Genomic DNA, 23,224 nt, shown 5'->3' on the forward strand with positions numbered 1-23,224 from the left:
GTGCTACAGATGCTCGGCTAAGCTTCTATTTGAGAAAAATCTGTTTTGATTGGCAATATTTCTGAGCAGTTTATCCATTTGTTTGTATGAAAAATATACATGACAAATAGAGGGGATAAAGGTGTCGTTCCTTTCATCTCATTAAATTTTATCCTTGCCTTATGTATGGAATACCAGGGTCTCCTTTCCATCATTCTGATCACGTAGGAAGGCATTACCTTCCTACAGTGTAGATAATGTCATACTTGATCAAAACTTGAATTTTAGAACGACTAGTGGAACCACCAAATGGTTATAACTTACAGACTTAGTTGACTGGTGAATAGTGGGTCTGTTGCAGCAAAGTTCAACTTTGTAAGTTACACAACGTGTACTCTTTGAGCCATACGGCCACATAAAATGCCCTTGCCGATATCACATTTGAAGATGTATATTGGGCCGGGAAAAAATGATGTGTTTAGGTTTCCTGGCATTAAAATTGAAACTGTATATTTGAGTAGTGGCAATTAATCACTCCTAAGCAGTCATATCACTGTAAGAATTTAGAATTTTGTAGGAAAAGTGCACATCCATACCATCATTTTAAGGGTTTTATGTGACCTACAGAAAACCTAATGTAAACAATGTAACTTGGAAATAATACACAATTTCAGATATAACTGTAAGTCTGAACAATGGCATGTCAAGATAATATTTTCTTTACCAACACATCTTTCATGTCCAACAAAGCAATATGATCTGGGGGAGGGGGGTGGGGGGTTTGTTAAACTCTTATGTACTTTAACATGCAGAGAAAAAGTGGTACTCTGTGCTTAAAGGTTCACTATTGGACATATAAATATGTGTGTATGTTGACTGGGGGAGGAGGGGAAGGGGAAGGGGAACGGGGAGGGGAAGGCATCATCAGTTCTAAGCAAGACTGATAAAAACCAAACAAAAGTCAGTGTGTTATGTAAAATTGCTGCTCTAACACTACTATTTAAAATTTCCTATTTCTATTCAACATATTCCATTACATTTCATACACAATAAGATAACTACTAAAAAGTCATGCATGGTAGTACAGCTTTGGTTGAGATTGGCTAGTACTATAAATTGTCCTTTGAAATCATACATAATTCATGACCCACTTCCACACAGTTTCATTCCACTAACAGGATATATATTGTGTCTGTACAAAGACATGTGAAGTGATTCTTCTCAACCAAGAAGTAACAACAGATATAAATATTTATATGCAAACAAGGTTAGACCTACTGTATGAACATCTGTTGTGTTCTTCTCGTAGCCTTGTCTTAAGCCTTTGTGATTTGTGTTTAAAGGAAATCTAACAGATTTTCTTCAAGTTTAACATGTAATCAAATTGTGGTGCTATTTAATCACTACAAGAACCTGAAACAACATAGTATTAACATGCATTTGAATGGAACTGACTGCATGTAAACTACTTTAAATAGGAGAACTAGAACACACTGCACATGCTGCTGTTTTTACTCATTCACTGACAACAACACAAGTTTTGCTAACGAGATCAAGTGCATGATATAACTGAATTCTGCTGTCGATTTTTTCTGTTATCCCAAGTTCCTACAGTACAAATAAACGATGAGCAGTTCTATAGGACCTCGCAGTATACAAAATACTTCCTACTTTGTACTCCACCAATTGGATCCTGTTCCATACTACACTCTTAATGTTGATCCCTTCACTTTTGGGTATTCTGAAGTATGGATAATGACTTCCACCATAACAGAATGAACCACTGAACAATCAGTACAGCCAGACACCTGGTTCAACTTAATGAATCTTCTCTAAACTGTTAAGCAAAGCCTATGAATTCCCAAAATAACTCACTAGGTTGAGGATTTACGAGCGACGATGCCTACCCTGTCAGAATCTACTGGTCAGATAGCTTCTAAAGGTAGATGGGAAAGTGCAAATGTAGTTTGGAGACAGGTGAAAGGAGCGATGTAAATGACCTACCACACATAGCTTTTAAATTTGCATGTTGGAGAGATTGAATTTACTTGAAAACAGAGCTTCACTGAACTGTACTTAACAGAAAAAGGCTTGACACGAGAGAGAGCCAGCGAGAGATATGGGGGGGGGGGGGGCGGGGGCAAGAGGAGGGGAAGCGGAGAGGGAGCAGAAGAAAGGGGGTGGAGGAGGGGTTTTCTAAGACAGATCCTCACTAGGAGAGTGACATTTTGATCGATGGTACATTGTTACAACAAGGTATTAGAATAACAGAAGAGCAACGATCTTCTCAAGTCACATATTTGCTAAACCGTCATAAATCAATATCTCAACAAGTTAGAGATCTAGCAAAGTGTAATAGTCGTGATGAGACAAAGATGAGAAGAATGCAATATTTATACTATGATTTATACTATGTTACTTGGCATACTTGAAAACAACTTTCACTTCGTCTGTTTGTGAGATCTATACACGATATATATACAATTTTAATGCAGTGCTCATTAAACTTCCAATGTAAGGAAACTATTATCACCTTTAAGGTTAAAAACATATTTATAGCAAACTCTATCAAATACCTCAATTTCTGGGAAAGTCAAATGTCACTAAATTATCACCGGGTATAGCCAAGACTACAGTGTTATCTTCCAGTAGTTATGATAGTGATAAAATGTAAGACATTTGAAAATGTCACAGAGACTCTCACAGCTTTTTACAAACATCTGCAATGGAGTGCTGAATATCTCACGAGAGTAAAAACACACTTGTCAAAATTTGACTAATGTGGTCACATGGGATTCTCATTCTTGTAAAATAAAGTCTAATTTTGGACAAACTTTCCAACTAATGAGTTCATCTTTGTTCTCCAGTTCTCATGTTAAAGATGAACTACGAGTGTTACACCAGCATGTATGCTCAATTATGTTACTTAAAAGAGATCACGGCTATGGATTACACAGAGCAGTGCGATAAACAAAGCCCTGATTATGTCACCATCTCCAAGTGTTTTTCTCACTTTTTTTCTCGAAAATTTATGTCAAATTTGAGAAGTTTAATTGTTGCTGAACAGTACCTTACAAACAACAAACATTTAGCAAAAATTAACATAATGTGGTCTAAATATCTGGTTTCTGAAAACATCAAGAGCACTGAACAAAATCTATTTCTTGCCTAGAGCTCTAGCAATCATAATGTGTTTCAATAATCAACCAAGAGTGCATACACCTGCATGGATTGCTGAATGATACTGTCTACTACTGTTGGCCTCGACAATTACTTTGAAAAGTACTAGCCATTTGGGGACCGTGACTGAATATCTACTCGCCAAAATGCAAAATTCACTCACCACAATGATCCCTTAATTATATTCTGTGCAGTATGAAATTTAAACTTGTTTCCACCAAAGGTCAGTGATGAACAAAGTTAAAACATTTCTCAGGATCATTAATATGCAGCATGGCCTAAGTACTGCCTCAAACAATTCTAAAGAACATCGGCAAAATACCTATGCAGGTAGCTTGGCTTCTGTAACATTAGGGCTCCTTCAGAATGGGATTTCCACATGTGTATTGTAAGTAGTCTACTGGGGCTGTTAGTACTGTACTGGGCTGTTTAGTAACTTTAGCAACTCTCAATGTGGAAAGAACAAACATACTGCTGTGAGATGAAAAATCCTTTTCAGTATCAGAGATGTTCGCTTCCAGAAAATTCATTAATTGTCTCAACTCATAACATTTTGTGATCAAAACAATGATTCAAATGTTGCATGATACTCAACACAATTCAACTACAACTTCAGTACCATGATCGCTTTGTCGAAATGTATATCAACAAGGCCTAACATTAGGATATTTGAGTGCACACATATGACAGCCTATAGCACAATCTTTGCAATCTCTACACAGGGGAAAGCAAAGTTACAAGAAGTTGTTGTTAAACAACAAACTTTGTTTTCATTGAGCGCTACAGATGCAAGAATGTTTCCAGACAATCAGTAAGGGACTATTAGCCAATCAGATCATGGGAAATTTGGAAAAACATTGTTAAATATTTTTAGCACAGAAATCTCTGTAATGGAAATATTGTTAACATGGTACCTTGCGGTTGATTGTTATGATTTGTTTTCAAGCAAGTTTAATCATTGTAGGATTGGAAGAATTTTGGGTTCTTTTGAGAAGCAGTTGTGGTTTTCTTGAAAAGAAAGAAAGACTTTCATTCAGAAACGTGTTTTGTTATGTATTGCATAGGCCGAGTTGTGAAATTGTACTTGGGGTTTGTTTCCCAAAAAAAGTTTGCAACCCTGGAATGCAAGCAATTGGAAGATTTTGTGTCCCTGGCTTAGAAAACATTGCATCCTGGATGCAGAATCTTGCATTCATAACAATGCTGCATTCTGTGAAATGTTTGTTACAATAGTGTTGCTGATATTAGGGTTTGACTAGTCCATGAGTCACTCACCAAAACGTCAAGCATTTTTCATTTTCTATTCGCCAAAGCTAAAATTCTACTGGCCAACAAGCAGGAGATCAAGCAAAAACAAAGGGAGAGCTATGCCATGCTAGCTTCCCAGCTCAAGTTGCAAAAAGTCTCCAATCAAATGATAAACATTTGTGATTAAAATGAGCAGTCCAATCTGGTGGTTAAATGAGTACAGAAGTTGCAAGATTGCTTGCAGACAATTCATGATAGGCTTTTTAGCCAATCAAATCATCGGAAGAGCAGTGTTGACTGTTTTCAGGAAGACAATTTCCATAATAGAAGTGCTTTCAACTCTTTTCCCATTGATCAGGAAGGGAAGGCTTACTGATTATTATTCTGATTTTGTAATTAAACATTTTACTCCCAAGATTTGATGAATTTGCAAAAAAAAATAATTTTAAAGTCGGTTTGACACGTTTTGACTGAGTGGGTTTTACAACTTCAGAGACTTTGTTTCTCAGGCTAAAATGTTACATCCGGGTCGCAGTATCCTACATTTGTAACATGCTGCCGTTCTTCCTTACTTCATGCATTATGTTGCATAAAACAAAACAAAATATTTAAAGTATAAGTTAGTAGCCAAGAATACCCACACACAAGATAAATACAAGGATTGACTAAACTCAGCCTACCATAATGAAAACAACTATAATTTCCTATTTGCTTCAAATTCAAACTCAACGAGAAAATAAATGATGAAATATCTATCCAAAATGTTAAGTACTTCAAAACTATTTATACTATGAAGCAGTTCATACTAGCCAAATATTTTGGTCCACTATTGTCCTTAACAAACTAAATGAAGTATCAAGACTTTCTAATGTGTGAGGACTGTTCTACCATCTTTGGAATTTAACATATATTTTAATGCTTAACAATGTGCTGCTGCTGAACATTTTAATTTCTAAGTAAATAATTTCCATATTTAAAGTATTTAATATACAAGCCCTATGAATAGTCCACACAGACTAACTGCAAGATATTTAAAATAACAGAATCTTGCTAAGTGCTCTGTTGGTTCTTCCTTAATTCTTCTTCCACCTGTTGAAAGTCAGTCTGTTTTTGTTTCTTGTCGACCTCATTAAATTTGATCTCTTTACACATCCTTATCTCTTTTTCTGACAGTACTACAAATCTGAGGCACCCAGTCTAAAACCACAACAAATAGCACAAACGGTGATAGATTAGAAATACCAGATATTTGTTTGTAAATTTCAAAATATATTCTAAAATATCCCTTCTTCATTAATCAATATCTCACTTGTTTCTTCAAAAGGCCTTCAGTGATCAACTCACGGTATAACCATGTATAGGCTATATGTGTGCCTGCCTTAATATATAAACGTTGGCTTAACTTGGCTAGCAGTAACTAAGGTTGATTACGTTAGCTGTTAACTAACAAGTCTAAGCTACCCTGTGTGATCAAGCTGGTTCCAAGGGGACTGGTTGCAAAGAAGTACCTTCATATGCTATCTCTTACTTGCAAACTCCACTGGTTAAATGAGAAAATTATTACTAACTCAGCCTATCTCACCTAACTTAATCGCATAAAGGCCTAACTTAGGTGCATATAGCCTAGGCCTACCTTAGGCGTGCTGTAGTGTTTGCGATGTCAGACTACAATCTTGATTTATTTAATGTAAAGGCCACGGGCTAATACTGTTTCAATTTTTACTTCCACTGTTCCAGGTTACTTTGAAGTTTAGGGCACCAAATATGTGTCATGACTAATTGATACTACGTACATAGGGAACGCTTGCATGGAGCGATAGGAATTTTGTACTGTTTAAATTTGTAGATGCCCTTGTGAGATTATCAACATTAATGCTAACCACTACTACCGTTATATTCACTTGACGCACCTTTGAGCCTACATGTTAGCCTACATAGGCTAGAAAGAGAGAAAACAACTCTAACGTTAGGCCTAAGGTTTGCAACCTCTATCAAAACACTATCATTTTCTCTGACCACACATACCCATACAGACTGTCTTCCTGAAACTATGACACAAACATTAGAGAATATCTAGTCTATTTTTACTCACCCGCTAAAACTCCGTCGAACCCAGTCAACTATCCAAGTTATTTTTAGGAACTTAAACAAGTTCGCTCTTTACAAGACGATGTAATGCGCGATTGTGGGGCCTAGTCGGAAATAGACCCAAGCAAGGCCGAACACCTCAGGCAATGACGTCACTTTATTATTCCGCAACTGCGTTAATAAGTACAATTTGAGGACAATTCACCCTCACTGTTGCAAAGAAATGTCAATTATGCAACTTTAGATGTAAATTCACATCACATGTAAAGTAATTCTACAGAAATGTCCAACTTAGTATGATCAAGACCTATTTTAACTAGTGGAGCTATATATGCTGCGCGTAAACACGGAAGTGAACAGGCATTACTATTTTGGGGGAGGTGCTTCCCCAATCTGATCTATTATATTAGCGGTTAGCGAGAGCTAGGTGGCCGGTAGAGCTTTACTGGAACCATTATGAGCCTCTAACAATCGTTGAATTCATTTTATTCACAGTGAAAGCGTAGAACGTGATAACTCAAAACTGATTGTCGAGGATCTAGGCGGATTCCCGAGCAAAAGATACGGTAGAAAAATCTGAAGTAGCTAGCAACCAATTTACGTCACTAGCAACGGCAATGACGTCATTCGACCTAATTAAGGAAAACATCGATGGCACAGCTTCAAGGCCAAGGGAATGTCAACTTCTCGCGCGCGGTTTATCAGGGAGGATGAAAGGTACATTCCGCCACTAGCTTCAAAATGATTTTCCAAAGGGAACTTGTCTGGAATAAAATCTCTTTATACATCAGAAATAGTCACCAACATCAATGCTGCAAACATATGTCCGAAGTCATTCAAATTCTTCTATGATTTGGGACGGATTGACACCAAAGATCATCAACAAACTGAAGTCAATTTTATTTTATTGTTTATATATTTACTGACACTAGGTGTAAGATTGACATCAATGTATGTTCACATATTTGATGTATGTGGATTCAGACTGCCTTTGTGTTCACTGTTAGCCCGATGCAGTATACTGTTTAATTCTCGTAAGCAGATCTCTGTATTATTATTTTTGTACTTTTCATAACAATCCTATCAATGGTGATATAATGTTCTACAGGAACGATGGTGTAAATCCAGTTTGCATTCAGGCATCTGAAGTAATCCTAAGACTTCTGTTCAGACAAACGAAAAAAACAATATCATCGCCGGTTTTCCAATTTTACAATGTAACCAGTTTTTGGACAGAACCACCTCCTTGGAATGACAGAAAAACAAAGTAGTGAATAATAAAAGTCCCTTAGGTGAAGCATAGATACTTAAATTACGTCATGTATTGAACCAATCTTCATAGCTATTTTGTAAAAATATTTGCAGATCTTGGGACGCCCCTATAATTCTGGTTGTGTACCTCAAAACGGTGATCTATTTTTAGTTTATGAAATGTATCACATAACCCCCCCCCCACACACACACACCCACACACACACACCACCCCACCCTGTAGGCAGAATTCCATAATTTGAGTATAAATGAACATACACCGGAAAAGTATCTCTATAAATAGAAAAGTACTGAGGTGACTTTGAATGTTGAAGAATATAGAATAACAGGCTCGGATCCAGTGGGTGGGTGTGCTTGTGTATGCATGAACTATATATATGGTAAATCGCTTTTCTTAACAACCCACTCTTCGTCACACGTCTCCGACCCCTCCCCTCCCCTCCCCCTCCCCATCTTCTTCGTCTCTCAACGCTTATATGAATAGTATCACTAACATCATTACCTACTCCTTTCACCGTCCTGTTCCTCCCCCACCCCCTAAACATATATGTCGTTAAGCTTCCCCCAACCCCCCCCCCCCCAAAAAAAAAAACTTTGGCTCCACTTCTATATGACTCTTGATTTGCGAGTACGAAGTAGAGGGCGTTTGTGGTGATTCAGTTGATTTAATTTAGGACACAGTCAATTTCTTTGAACTGTGAACAAATTACACATTTTGAAGATCACATGCATGTATAGTCACTATTTTTTCCAAAAAGATGCTGCTTTACAACAATTATTTTCAGAAATCCAAAAGTTGATCCTAAGTAGGACAACACCTTTTTTTTTTTTTTTTATTGGAACGGACGAATCAACTAAGAAAACATAACACACATAATAAAACATTATTAAAGATATCAGTTATCGTAACTTCTGTGACTCTGGACCAAAATATCAAAATGACCTTTGTTTTTACTCTTTTCTTTCTTTATGATTTGATGTTTATGATGACCGTCAATATGCATGTAAACTTGTATATATATATATATATTAGTCATTTAAAATATTAAAGACATTCTTCCTATTTTTTCGCATTAGACATTTAAAGCCTAAAGTTGCCTTTTAATTTATTCTTTAATAGTATGTACTTTCAGATGAGTACTTCACACTGTTTGGCCTTTTTTTCCGATCTTATTATTATTTATCATTTATTTGGACATTTTCCAGTGCAGGCTATATATTATTATTTTTTTATGATTTTATTATTGTCATCTTTAATGAGGGTATGTCATGCTCAGTGCAGAAGCACTGCTTTCCAGAAGAGCCCTCAATATAGATGATATTTGAAACTTTCTAAATGCCTGAATGAGGCACCGATTGTGTCATTGGCACACATACAAATTGTGGCATAAACTTAATGGTGTTTACCACCTGTAAGAAAGAAATGTATGCGGAAGCTGTAAAAAGCTGTATTGACCAAAAGAAGAAAACGCCTGCAGCTTAAAATCAGAATCCTGTCTGGAAAACCTCACCGAAGCATATTAGCAGGAGTATTGTAATATGACACGCTTTAATTTAAACAACATTAGTCCTATAATGTACAATTTCATTAACAAATGTATTTAACATCGGTTTTATGAACATGGTACACAATTACATAACAGAAAGACTTTTATCTCAATACGGACCCTGCAACTAACGTTTATCACAAAAAGGACCCTGCTCAGTCTTACTAATCCGTAAACAATAAGCTAAGAAAAGAGTACATTTTTTAATCGCATGGAGGAATAATATTAAAAATAATCAGAAGCGAATCCCGGGGGAGGGTTGACACCGGCTGTTGATGCTTGTGTTTACCATCACGTGATCTCAGCGCATGCGTAGGTTGGTAAAAATGAGCAACTCTGTCTAAGGGGAGGAGACAAGTGCACGAGTACTGGAATTTTCATTTATCGTGTACACGCCATATTAAGTCCGTGATCATGCAGGGTAATAATTTATAAACTTAGGTAATGAAGCCATGGAGTTACGTAATATTTATTTGGTTGATGGTAACATTGATAAGTGTTCTCATCCGCTGGTCACAGCTAGCTCTTGTTTATCAGCTTCATATGTTGTGCATTTGCTAATTTAACGGTGCCAATTTGTGCGCTGATGATACAAAAGACGTTTGCATTTCATATAGTTACAACTATAAGTAGGTAGGGTGGGGTTGTTAAAAGTAAATGTTCCATTGTGATGTTGCCGTGCACATCACGGTCAAAGCCACGTATCAGAGCTAATACAGCTCTGCGCTGCCACACGGGGTTCCAAGTAGAGGTCGCTATTCATAAATACTTTGATGTACTGTGCAGGAGCTAAACGTGAGGTGTTTGTATCCTTTGCTAAAGTTGCCGTTTCTTCTGACACTGGATATATCCCCAGCAAGTAATGAACGTTTCGTCTGAGGACTCATTAAGTTCCATGCTTAGTCTTGTCCGCTCCTTTACGTTCTAGTCTATAACTCGCGATTTTGCTATTTTCAAAGTACCAATTCAAAAGAGCCATGCGACCAATTAGCAAAAAGGTGACTCGTCACTATATACTCTTTCATGTTATCGAGATTTTGCTACAATAAACATTATTTTGTAATTTTCCTGATCCATTTCTTTCTTTAATAATGAGAGGTAATCAATTAAAGCTGAATCGAGCCAAAGACAAATTTCGGTTAACGTGTAGACTGACAAGGAAGAACCGTAAACTTGAGCAGGGCTGCCTGAAGAGGGCTCAACCTAGTAGGGCCCGATCATAGGGGCGAGGGCACGGTCACAAACTTCTCGGCCCAGTGGTATATGCCACAAAGTTACCTCAAACCTCAAAACTTTCCAACCAAATAAGTCCTCTGTATATTCTGTTACAGCACAAATACCAGTATTCTCACGTTTGACGACAAAGTGGCAAGTTTTTGAAAAAAAAAATCCTGAAATTGTCAACATAGAACAACAGCGTTTTCAACACACTAGGGCACTTAGAGTTTCTAATAGCAAAAAGTAATCTCCGTACTTAGCAAAGGGAGCCATTTCTAATTTAAAAAAAAACTGGTGGGGCAACTTGCTCCTCCTTATTCAAGTAGCCTACCCCTTTCTCGGCTCCGACGTCACTGGTAAACTGAACGTATATTTGTATCGACTTTCGTTCGTTACTTAAAACAATAATGAGTTATCTTTTAACGGCAATCGCACCTACGTTAGTCTCAGGATATGAAAGTGTAACAGCCAACTTGTGAAACCGTTTCACTTAGTTCACCGACTAGCGAGTCATATGATATGAGATCATTACCAATTTGTAAAGTGATGACGTAATCGATATGTGTTCGTGTCAGCCGCAAACTTGTTGATACCACACATCTGTACATATAGCAACTTGGATTTTGGGTACCTTGCAATGGGAAGATAATAGATTTTCTATCTGTGCCACCGGTAGCTTTTTCTACGCACTGATGCTCTAACTTACTACGACCTACGTGTGCAAACTAAGCAGAAGACATTAATTAATTGCTTTAAAGTCTAAGAATTTCCTATTTGTTTCTCTTTATAAAGCAAACCACACAGTGTAAAGATGGGCAAAGCTTTGAATATTTCTTCACGTTTTATGATGATGATTATGGTGTTGATATTCTGGGTAAGTAACTTAGCCTAGGCTATGCTGCCAATAGTTAAATAATAAATAACTAGTAAGTAGTATAGTAGTAGTATAGTACGCCTACTACTAATACCAAACTAGGCTCATTATGTCAGCCTTACTACCTAAGAAGTAACATAGGCCATATATATGTCTAGCCTAAATTAGGCTATGTGTAATTTGAACTGCCATAAACTCTCAATGTAAGCCACATAGTATTATATAGGCAAAGTGCAAGTTAAAGTCAATGTTAGGTTAACCTCAAGGCCATAAGTTGGAATTAAAGCATAAATTTACCTTCTTGCAGTTCCTTCATGAATTCTACATTTTGAGCATTTCAATTAATTTAATTTATCAGATATTTTTTACAGCTATGAGAGTATGAATAATTTAAGCAATTAATTTTTTAACAGTGTTTGTTGCCAAACCATTTAATAACGATATCTGAGTAAACATCAATCTAGAATACAGTGAATAATTTTTCTGTTATCGCATCACAAAATACTGTACAAAAGGAAGCTGGTCACTTCGCCCAACAACCATTTCAACCAACCTTACCATTTCGCCCAACCTTGTTGGTCATTTCGCCCAACCAGCATGGTCATTTCGCCTAACCTTGCTGGTTATTTCGACCAACATTGATTAAATATTATACTTCAATATAACGGATGGGATCAATTCTATGGGTTCGGTCAATTTAATAAGGAACATTTGGGAATTGTTAACGTTACGTCATACGAACCGAATATTAAGGAAACTTGAAGTCGTGGTTACAGTTGGTAGGATGGATCAGTGTTTTAAGGGATAGGTCGACTATAACTTCCATTGTATGCGTAACATCCTAAGGTAGTGTAATCCTCCCTTTATACCTGAAATAACTGCTCAGACTCCGATCGATATTGAAGGGACATCACCTTATTTACCTACCAAGAAGTTATATAACCAAAAATAGATCAAATTGAACCAGTGAAATAGAAGAAGTGATATTATTCTGACTGAATATGAGTAAAAAATTGGTTGGCCGAAATGACCAACAAGGTTGGGCGAAATGACCATGCTGGTTGGGTGAAATGACCATGCTGGTTGGGCGAAATGACCATGCTAGTTGGGCAAAATGGCAGTTGGGCGAAATGGTTGTTGGGCGAAGTGACCAGATAGCCTGCAAAATGGGCAAATTGCTACACAAGTGCAAGATGTATAGCAGCTGTTGTACACAGGAACCATGGTATTTGGAAATGAACGTTCAAGCAGATAGTTCAAAACATTGCCAATGCCGTACTACAGATTGCAGCTATCCTGTGAGTCTCTTAGATTTACATACAGTATAAAAAATACTGCAAATTTAAAGTTTACATTGGGAGTGCCTATCCACTGACTTTACAGGCTTGGTAACGATTGGTCTTGCTTTCCTTAATAATTAACATGTAACCTCTGAAATAGTGACTGCAACTGCATTGTTGTCATCAATTTTAAAAGCAGTAGTCCTAAAGATTATACTCATTTTGATCATAAGCAGACAAGATTGTTGAGCTTTTAGTCTTTGATAGAATTGCAAGCAGAAACTTATTTTGATAAATAATTAAAATAACATAATTTGATAAATTTGAAAAAATGAATTAACTCTTTTCATGTTAATTAAATTTGATCTTATTGTTATGTTTTTTAACCAAAAACTTGTAAACATAATATCTCAGGAACTATATATTGGATTCATGACATACGCACTATATTGTTTCTACCAGTAATGTCATGCATATTAATGAGTGATTGGACGGAGTCTAAAACACAAAAGAAAAATGTCAAAAGTGTCCCTTTTGGCTGTGTAGTTTACAACAAGATTACCAATTATATATCTCAATTTCAGATAACATCTGAAGAAAGGATCAGAACCATAAAACATTTTGGTTCTTTGTTTACTACGTAAAAGAATTAATACAGTACACACAACTTTGTGGGGGCAAAAAGAGATCACCCTTGCTTGCTTCAAGTTGTGTAGCTACTTGGTCAATAAAAGCAATTTTCATATATTAAAGCATTTTCCGAAGTGATTCTACGCAAGATATTCTCAGAACCTCATATTCAGCATCATCCTCGGCTGAAGTCAAGCTCTCCCCGCCATTGCGGCGGTTGAAAGTCACTGTCTAAATTTTTTTAACCGGCCCAATAAAAAACTTTTCGGTCATATCTTTAGCGGTTTCTCCCACAATCTGTCCAACCGGAAGGGGGCTGTAGTACATGCAGCTCGAGCAGGTCATTGGCTTCACATCAGGCAATAAATAAATAAATAAATAAGTAAATTTAACATGGTTTCTTTGTTGCAGTTTGCATCAGCCATGCTGATGTTCCTTGGTATCAAGATGTTCACACTGATTGGGTCTGTCCAGGGTGCAATCGACGGTAAATTCCTATCAGTTCCTGCCGTGGTCTTGATTCTCCTCAGCCTTCTTTGTCTGACCATAGGGATCCTCGGTTGTGCAGGAGCCTCGGTTGAAAACCGCAAGACCCAAGCCGGGGTAAATAACAATCGTTTTTTTTTTGTAAAGGGGGGACTGCTCGAAAAAGCTCTTCTTCTTAAGTCTTCCTCCACCTTCTTGTAATTTAACTATTCACCATTGTATTCATATTATGTGGAAATAAATCAAATTCAAAACATAACTTCAACTCAAAAGTGTTTGTTAATCCCAAATGCGACTTGAGCAGCAAGAGTATGAGTACAAGAAGAATTCTTGTGGTATGAGTAAAAATACAGAGCTCTAACCTCAAGTGTATGTACATAGTTTTCCACTATTCAAGACGTCCTGATTACGAATACCAGTTCAAATCCACTTGTAAGGGCAAAAGTATGAGTACAAATAGAATTCATGTGGTACAAGTAATAATACAAAGCTGTAACCTCAAGTGTGAGTACATAGTTAGTCATTAGTTCCTAAATTCCTATTCAAGACGTCCCGATTACGAATACCAGTAGCACATAGAATGGGATATATGTACCAAATCTTTGGAGATCCTGTAAACAGTTTACTGTAGATCATGCACATAAGGACCCCGAGCCATAAATCTACGGCTCTGTTAGGACCGATATGACAGCCCCCTCGGTAGAAATGCCAAAGATCCCCATTAGCAACCCACTGTGTCATGAGAACCTTAGAATCTAACCAAGCTTAAATTCCAAAAGGTTGGCATTGTGATATCATTGGTGATCTATGTTGTGAAATACGCCACACAGACACAAAGTTCACGAAAAAACAATGTCATTCTTGAAATCCTGAGCTTGATACTTACAGTATGTCTGCCCAATACTGTACATTAGACGAACAAGTCACTCAACACGTGACAAATTGTAACAACGATGCACTTAAAGAATATCAGACAGATTTGTTCCCCATTGTAGATTTGTAGTGTAAAGTCATTAGAGCCGAACAAGGAAGTATAAAATGTATTACACAATTCGGAAGAACCCTTTCACACTTTCTCTTTAAACATGAATATATATATACAGCAGAAAAGCACATGATTTGTTAAGCTACATGAATTTGAAAAAAACATTGGATTTAGCCAGAGACCTGTCTAGCTGTCGTTTGGACTTCAGGACTGGTCTTTAGTGGACTAAAAGTAAATAAAAAACAATGAAATTTAAAAAAAAAGGAAAAAAAATCACTGGAAAAAGAGAAATACTTTTTCTAATTTTTTCTTACTCTTTACTAATATAGGCATGCTACTATTGATCAGTGGACAGTATTTTTATTTTGCTAAATGTGTGGCTGAAAAGCAGCCTAAGAAAAAGTAACTTTCTGCTTTTTAAAATTTATTGTTAAATTTGGAATTTTCCATTAATTTTTCTATTAATAATGTGTTATACACTAACAGATGGGGAAAAAAGTGTGACTTAAGTGTTTACCCTGTAGATTGGAGAAAATGTTTTTCTATCTCCTATCACACATTTTCATCAACATCAAGATTGTACGATTGATCTCTACAAAGGATTTTGTAACTTAGTCACAGTGTAACATATCCCATCCCACGTACTGTACTTAGTTCTTTCATTAATGTCGCAATACATGTTTTGTATTTAATAATGAGGTCAAGTACTTAGAGCAGCTTTTTGAGTTGATTTTTTATATAAATTGTTATGATGATAAGTTGAAAAAAAAAAAAACTGTAAAGAACTGCTTTAAATTCAAAACCAGTATTCAACACAGTTAAACCTAGGGCTATAAAATAAATTTGTATTCGGAAACTTAATTTACATGCGAAAACTTAGTTATGTATACATGTGAATGCACAAAGAGGGAGAGAGAGAGAGAGGTGGAGGGTGGAGAGAGAGATAACAGAACAATTGGATCTGGTTAGAAATCCGCCACGGTTGTACAGTAATGATAAAACAGCCGGTGGCTTTATAGAATGATTGTATAACTGTAGCAGTGGGAGAATGGTTCCTACTTGGTGTGTACAGTAGTGCATACAGTAATGTATATACTAGATAGATGTAGTATAGAGATACAGAGGAAATAATCACAAGGAAGGAAATACACTGGTCAGAAATCAGAATAGCAGGTTGTTTGTGTGCTGAAGTTCCTAGTGTAGGGTTACAATCCAGTGTTATCATAAAATCGGAATACAAATATATGTTCTATACCATAGTCCACTTTGGGGATACAGTATGTATTCCTGACACAATAGGAATGGTCATTGCTTAACAGTGAATCCCTAAGTTTGAATGGAGTTTGAGGGGAGAGTAAGTGGGGGGAGGGAGGGGGCATACTAAGAGAGAGAACTCTGAAACCTATGTCAAAGTGATTTTTACAATGACAATATACAGTAGGTTGAGCTAGACCCTGAGTGCTTTAGTAGCCCCACTTTTAGAAGAGGAATGTGTCTAAGGCTCCATGCTGACTTAATGTAAGTGAAAGTGGAAAAGGATATGTGGGTGGTCATAAAAATTAATATTCCATTTATTTCCATTGTACCTTATAACTATTACTTTGGTGGTATAATAACAATTTGTTCATAAGAGTATGTGGTAACTTTTGTCTTTTAACTTCAGAGTACATATGTTCATTTTCATTTAAATGTTTATATATATATATATATATAACAAATTCTTTATATATTTGCATGAGTGAAGGTAGAACCTTGAAAAGGAATGGCAGAATTTGATTTCTATTGTGTTGAGATGAAAAGGATGATTGGGTTGTAATGGAGGTTGTACATGAAATGCACTAAAGGTTATTTGCCACATTTTCATTCTCTGTTGGTGTAAAGTAAACAATTTTAGTGGAGTGGTATCTTATTGATCATCAATCGATTCTGCTGCGTTATTATTATTTGAGCTGCAATATGCTTTTCAATGACATAACCTACTTCTTCCTTGCCTTCTTCTTCAGTTCTTCATATTTCTTCTTCTGATTGTGGCAATTGAGTTCATCGGCTTTGTCTGCTGTATAGTCTATAAGGATGAGGTACGTAGTTTAATATATATCTATCTATATATATATATCTATATATATATATGGAACGATACAGATACGCCGCCATGGGTTCGGAAAAATCTTAACCTGGTAAAGTTGTATGCATCGTATAGCAAAAACGTATTTCAAAACTCCATGAAAGTTTTGAAAGCAATGTTACATCTAAGGTCCTCACCACTCTCCAAACCTGTTAACACTGCTCATGAAAGGTTAATTTTTTCTTCTTTTCTTTCTTTCCCTCATGCAGTTGCAGAGTAGCATTGATAGTACCCTGACGAAACACCTGACCGAAGACTACGGAAACAATACATCGATAACGAAGAGCATAGACGTAGTCCAGATTAAGGTAGGTTCTACCCTCCCCCCCTTCCCCCATGGGCTTTTAACTCGGATGAAGTCACAGAAGGGTGCTTTTCAAGAGCTAAAATCTCATGAGCTGTAATATTGATATCATTTTTATATTGACAATATACAGGGACTAATTTAGTGTTCACATTTTGAATAGCAATTTTTGAAGTCTCTTCTGAAGCTTTCATCTCTTATAAAATTACTATGGTTTTCTGTGTAAAAAAAAACACAGCTGCTGTGCATCATTGGGGTTGTATAGCATTTTTGCACTGTAGCATTTTGCTATGCGATACTGGATTAACGATTCCAGGAACTTATAATTGGTTTAGAACTTGTCTTCTTTGATGCTGGTTTTACTTTTCCTATAGCTTAAAATAAACCACTCGGAGGAAGGGGTGGGGGGGGGTCATCACTTGGGTTTACAGTGTCATTATATGATTATATTTAACATTCAAGTGTGTAAATTCATAAAAGTTAAATCCTTTTTTTTTCTTGTCAGTTTGAGTGTTGCGGTATCGAAAACTACACAGACTGGGAAAATTCTACTTGGGTAAATAACCATAACGGTCAGGTGCCTGGCAGTTGCTGCAACAAAACAGGTTGTAACACAACTGTTCCTGTGCCAGCTAAGGGGGACAAACACTACACGCAGGCAAGTATATCTATGGTAGCATCTCATTGAACATTCAACTGTCCCTCCCCCCCCTTGCCCCCTCATGTACTTGAGATCCTCCCCCTTCCATCTACCACCTAGTTTCTAATTACATCTAATTTCATTATTCCCTAATGAACTAATTTAATCATTCCCTAATGAGCTAATTTCATCTTTTTTTTCTACCTTTTCAGGGATGTAGTTCCCAAGTGTTTGGTTTGATACATTCATGGCTTGCTTGGTTGATAGCTCTCGCTGTCATCTTCTTGATAATCGAGGTAAGAGCCTTTTGTAACTTAAGTATTTATTCAGTCCCCGTTTTTACTGTGATTTCAGATGTGAGGTGGGGGAGGGGATGTGAGGGGGAGGCAACTATTTAGCTAAATAGTAACTAATTCAAGAGAATGTCCTCTTTCCTTCCATAAACAGTTTCTACTTGTTAACCTTGTAATGAACCTTTTCGCTTCCTTAGATACACAACTTCAAATTTTTGTTGCTGAATAATCTTTAGTGTAACGTGAGAAAGATAGAGAGGGAAGGGGGGGGGGGGGTGGGAGTTACTTGGTAACCCGCTACTTTGCCTATGCTCCCAAACCTATCGTTTCCTTAGGGTGTTGGATCATTTGGTTAACCCATGATATGCATTGAGTGCTTGGTTCAAAGACTATAAAGTAAAACCGATTGTTCTTATCTCTTATTATGGTCTTTGGTGAGAGCGTGGTGGCCAATTGGCTAAGGCGTCAAACTTGTGATCCAAGGATTTCTGGTTCGATTCCTGCCTAGTTCATTACGTTGTGTCCTTGGGCAAGATGCTTTATCCTACTTGCCTCTCTCCACCCAGGGGTTAAATGGGTACCTGTGAGGTAACTTGTCATTGGGCGCAGTATATGGGACGGTATCATTGACCAGGGGTAATATATAACGTCTGTAAAGCGTTTTGAGACCTATCGCTGGTATAAAGCGCTATATAAAAAGCAAATATTATTAATGAAACAAGGGTGCTTGACCTCTGTATGGAACACACAAGGGACTATCAACAAATTGAACTGAATAAAAAACTGTTGAAACTCAAAAGACCGACATTGCTAACACATTTTTTGGCCGAACTTTTCCTCCTCCACAGCTTCTGGCCATGACTTGCACATGCATCCGAATGAATCATAGCAAGAAGGTGAAATACCAGACACTGAGTGAAGAAACTTCATCGCGCGGATACAGAGCATAGAGGCAGAGAACGTTGGCCAACTGTCCCGGAGAAGTTTCTTCTTCTTTATTAAATAATAATAAAAATAATAATTACATAATGGAATTCATTGATGATCTACTCATCCGTCGTCACAAATAGATTCAAACTATTGAATCATTCCAAAGGTGTTCAGACTATCGGTTATCCCCAAAAATGTTCAAAAATTTTGAAGAAAGGACATCAAGTTTTTAAAAAAGCCTAACCTAAAGAATCGACGACAATGAAGAGGAGGCATTAAACCGTTATACTGCTGTTCCTTTTCTCCAACAAGAAAAAAAAACATATGCCATTAGTGTATAGATTAGGAGATGATTTATGTATTTTGATATGGCTCTGATTGAAGTTCTAAGGTTCCTTTGAGGGGAGGAAGGGAGGGAGGGTTGTTAGTGATATTTACTGTCCTCTCAGGCTTTCCTCATCTTTGATGGATTGAACACACTTTTTGAACTTCTCGTTCTTTAAGAATTATTGAAGCACTTTCCACACGAAGAGAACAGTTTCTTAGTTTTGTGCTTAGTGAGGTCTTCCCTACTACATATCTTTCTAGAAAAGGTCAAAATGCTGTCCAATGAAATCTAAAGAAATCTTACTTACTTCATGTTTTTTTTATATTTTTTAATCTACTTTTAATGATTCCCTTTTAAATATTATCATGATTTTTTGTTGGTACTACATTTTTTGTGAAATGTTTGGTTTATTGTATTGCTGTGTCGTGACTGTTTGTGACATAGTTTTCTGTGAAATGTTCAAGAATTCGTCAAATTGTTCTTTTCTTGGAAGAGGTGAAAATGTTCGGTCTCATGTAGACTTATTCTAAAGATGAACAGTGAAGTTGTACTCACCACTTGACCAATGTCGTGGTCCACAAGTGAAATGTTTGCCTCTGGATGTGTGCCAAAATTTAAGGTTACTCTCTACAGTTTTCCACGGCAGTTACGGCATGACACCAAGTAACTTTTTCCCAAGCTTTGAAAAATTACTTGCTGTTGAATTTGATTCCAGACTGAAAGGACTGGTTTGCAGTGATAATTAATTAATATGTTGGTAACTGGTATTTGTTTTGTACTAACTGTATATAAATAGTATCATCACTGATTTAGGATAGAATGTATTGTAGCATAAATTTTTATCTTGACACAGTTAAATAGTTTTAAGTGATGAAAGGTTTTTTTGTTTCATATTTTTTTTTTTAACCAAGTAAATAAACTTCAGTTTAATAGACAACATTTAAACCAAACAGCTTCGCTGCAATTTGGCTTTAATACTGACAGAGCCCCCTCCCCAGAGGTGATTGTGGAACTAAAGTGCAAAGATGGTGGTGCTAGTCATATCATTGTGTATGTTAGTCAACCAGGTTGAAACGAAATATAATATGAAACAAATATGACACAAAATTGGGTACATCACTGCTTTGCATATGAATGAGAATAATAGTATAAAGGGTGAATCCAAGAATTGTGGACATGTGAGCTTGTTTGCTGCTATGACCAACATTTTCAATTGCTTAAGCTTTCAATAAGTAATGATTGAACACACTATCTCTCTTTGTTTATAATTTAAAAGGAAACCAAAACTGAATCCCCTCCCCATAAAAAAAAAAAAATTGTTAAAAATTGCCTTGTACTGAATGGTTAAAAAATTTACTGCACAATTTTCAGTATTTTAAAAATATTATAGAAATATTTATTTTCATGGTATCAATATCAGTGTGAATTTGAAAATTGTAGAAGACAGGAGAAAAGAAGTCTCTCTGACTGTTTGATCAATTGTAAAACTTATTTCAAGAGTTACTTCAAAGTGGCTTTTTTTTACAATTTTTGTTGGTTTTTGACCAACACCCAAAAAGTTTGCTTTTTGATCTTTCTATTATATGTTTTGTCACAATATTTTTGCTATTATTATAATCTCATTGTTTCTGTTTAATGTGACTAATTTCTCTGGATAGACAATTAGGCTCACTATTTTTAAATGTCTCCAAAATGACCAACACATTTTAACACATGGTATTATATACAGTACATATTTTCCACATCAGATGTTTCAATCATTTAAAGAGCTTCTTAAAGCTTTTGGGGAAAATAAAGAATAACTAAAAATGATGAAATACCAGCAATATTCCCTCCTATACTTTACACATACTGCATTTTTACCTCGCCATTGCTTCAAACAATTGAATTCTGTAGTCAGAATTTTAATCAACAAGGTATTAAAAGTCCTAATTACATCTTGTTCACCCAAAATTTAAATCTTTGAAAATGGTGCTTACGTTGCAACGTGATCTGATGATGAACATAGCAAAACAGATTTATTTTAAATAAAAACGACCTTGCATAAAAGGACAGTACTATTGGTGATGGGAGCCATATAAAGGAAATTTCAAAGTTGTTTGTTTGTTATGTTTTATTTCTTACTCTAAATACCCTTTTTTTGTAAACAACGGAAAATTGGATGATTTGCCGTATTTTGTACAATTTCTATTTTTCTCCCCATCTTTCTACTCAATATGTATAAGGAACCAGAAGGTTTTATGGAAGATGGGTTTAATATAGACAAAACACAAGAAAATGAATCTTTGCTTCCTGATATGTAGATTTCAGTTTGAACTACAAAGGCCAGTTTATTGATCGTGTCAAAACAATATGTTGGTAAATATCAATTAAGGTTCGTATGTGGTGCTCCAAATAATTCTTGGTGCTGTAACTACAAATGAAAGGAAATATATATATATATGTGGTGGTTTCTAATTGTCCAAATGATAAACCCATTAGTCCTCTTAATGGACAATGTTCTGTGTAACTAAATTTGGCCGAGAAATTGGGGATATGTGACCATTTCTGTAATCCGTCTAGCATATTTGGAAAGTTGGAAAAGGGGAGGGGGGGGGGCTTGGGGGTGCCAAGGCGAGGGAAAGTCAAAGAAATCATCAGATAATACACTTTAATTAAAGAACAAAGTGTAAATAATGAATATGAAAACTGGTTGTACTATCAAGAAATGTTTTGGCCATGCAAATCTTTTAAGTTATTATGAACACCTTTACCTTTATTTGTTCTTAAAAGTTTTACAATGATTTGTAAATTGACAGTAAATAGTTTATAAGAAGCAAAATGCCATTTCATTCAACGAAAGAAACTTACAAGCGTTGTACTTATGTGGAAAAAAATATTGTATGGAGAAAAATGTGACTTTTTTTCCCCTTTCGAGTCTTTGATCTATAATTGGGTACTTTTGTGAAAATCAATTTTTTTATTGTTTGTATTTTAACTTAAAGACAACATATATTTGCAGGTTTTAACTGAGGAATGCTAACTTTAGCTACTTTTTCATATTTACTGTCAGTAACAGGTTCTCTTGTCCAAATGTTTTACAGAATCTTGTCTATTTTTATATTTGTCAACATCTTGTCACAGATCATCTGTTTCGTTGTACTTAAAATAAAGGTGTTTAGTAGTACAAGACCTATGCGAGTCATTTTATTTTTGGTTCCTTGCTGGAAGCAAAGGAACCTGTACATGCAGGTGGGCGTGTGTGTGAGATAACTCAACAACAGTAGCGTAGCTAGAGGTTTTGGCGCCCGGCTGCAAGAGTAGAAAATTGCACCTCCCCACTACTGAAAGAAAATTTTTGGTTTTTTTTTGCAGGCAAGTCGTTACAGCCCCCCCCCCCCTAAATCAAATTGTGCTCCTATGTTTATGATATTTCCACCTTTCGAAATCTACTGCCTTGAAACTGTATACTGTAATACCCGAAATTTCTGTGACATGTAGTCATTACAGAATACAGAACAGAATGAAAAAAAAAGAGAAAACGGTCGAAATGGACTGCAAAGAAATCACCATCCATAAATTGCTAATAAAAACAACTACATTAAGTTCAAATTCTTATTAGTAACTGGAAAATATCATGCCTGACGACATAAATCAATTTATTCATGTTTTTGTAAAAAGTGCTTATTTTTTTACTCTCATTCTCCCATTTCAGCGCCCCCCTAAACCCGGCGCACGTGCCCTCCCTTGACCCCCCCCCTAGCTATGCCACTGCTCAACAATGCAGTGATGATATTTGTCATACTTGCTGTGTAGATGTAGTACAGTGAGAGGGTGT

At 36.3% G+C, this 23,224-nt stretch overlaps 2 protein-coding genes across 5 annotated transcripts in view; one reads left to right on the forward strand and one right to left on the reverse strand.

Moving 5' to 3' along the window:
- The window catches only part of LOC139978435 (myocyte-specific enhancer factor 2C-like), a 96,948-nt gene extending 90,293 nt beyond the window's left edge, over positions 1-6,655 (reverse strand). For all 4 annotated transcript variants that reach the window (XM_071988658.1, XM_071988657.1, XM_071988655.1 and 1 more), the window contains exon 1: positions 6,500-6,655. The gene's annotated coding sequence lies outside the window, so the exon portion shown is untranslated. The remainder of the gene's footprint in view (positions 1-6,499) is intronic.
- Positions 6,656-11,081: 4,426 nt separating this feature from the next.
- LOC139978441 (tetraspanin-36-like) lies at positions 11,082-22,578 on the forward strand. The gene is made up of 7 exons (XM_071988668.1): positions 11,082-11,406; positions 13,728-13,919; positions 16,791-16,865; positions 17,122-17,220; positions 17,722-17,874; positions 18,069-18,152; positions 18,998-22,578. Exons 1-7 carry the CDS (start codon positions 11,344-11,346, stop codon positions 19,097-19,099), a joined length of 768 nt encoding a protein of 255 aa, XP_071844769.1. The 5' UTR covers positions 11,082-11,343; the 3' UTR covers positions 19,100-22,578.
- The last annotated feature ends 646 nt before the right edge of the window (positions 22,579-23,224 follow it).

This window comes from Apostichopus japonicus, chromosome 13 (assembly GCF_037975245.1).
Source record: "Apostichopus japonicus isolate 1M-3 chromosome 13, ASM3797524v1, whole genome shotgun sequence".
Taxonomy (NCBI): domain Eukaryota; kingdom Metazoa; phylum Echinodermata; class Holothuroidea; order Aspidochirotida; family Stichopodidae; genus Apostichopus; species Apostichopus japonicus.

Excerpts from the sequence above, each read along its gene's own strand:
- LOC139978441 (XM_071988668.1), top strand. The coding sequence starts at position 11,344 with ATGGGCAAAGCTTTGAATATTTCTTCACGTTTTATGATGATGATTATG. Across the intron at positions 16,866-17,121 it reads GTATAGTCTATAAGGATGAG|TTGCAGAGTAGCATTGATAG; the intron begins GTACGTAGTTTA and ends TCCCTCATGCAG. Across the intron at positions 18,153-18,997 it reads TCATCTTCTTGATAATCGAG|CTTCTGGCCATGACTTGCAC; the intron begins GTAAGAGCCTTT and ends CCTCCTCCACAG.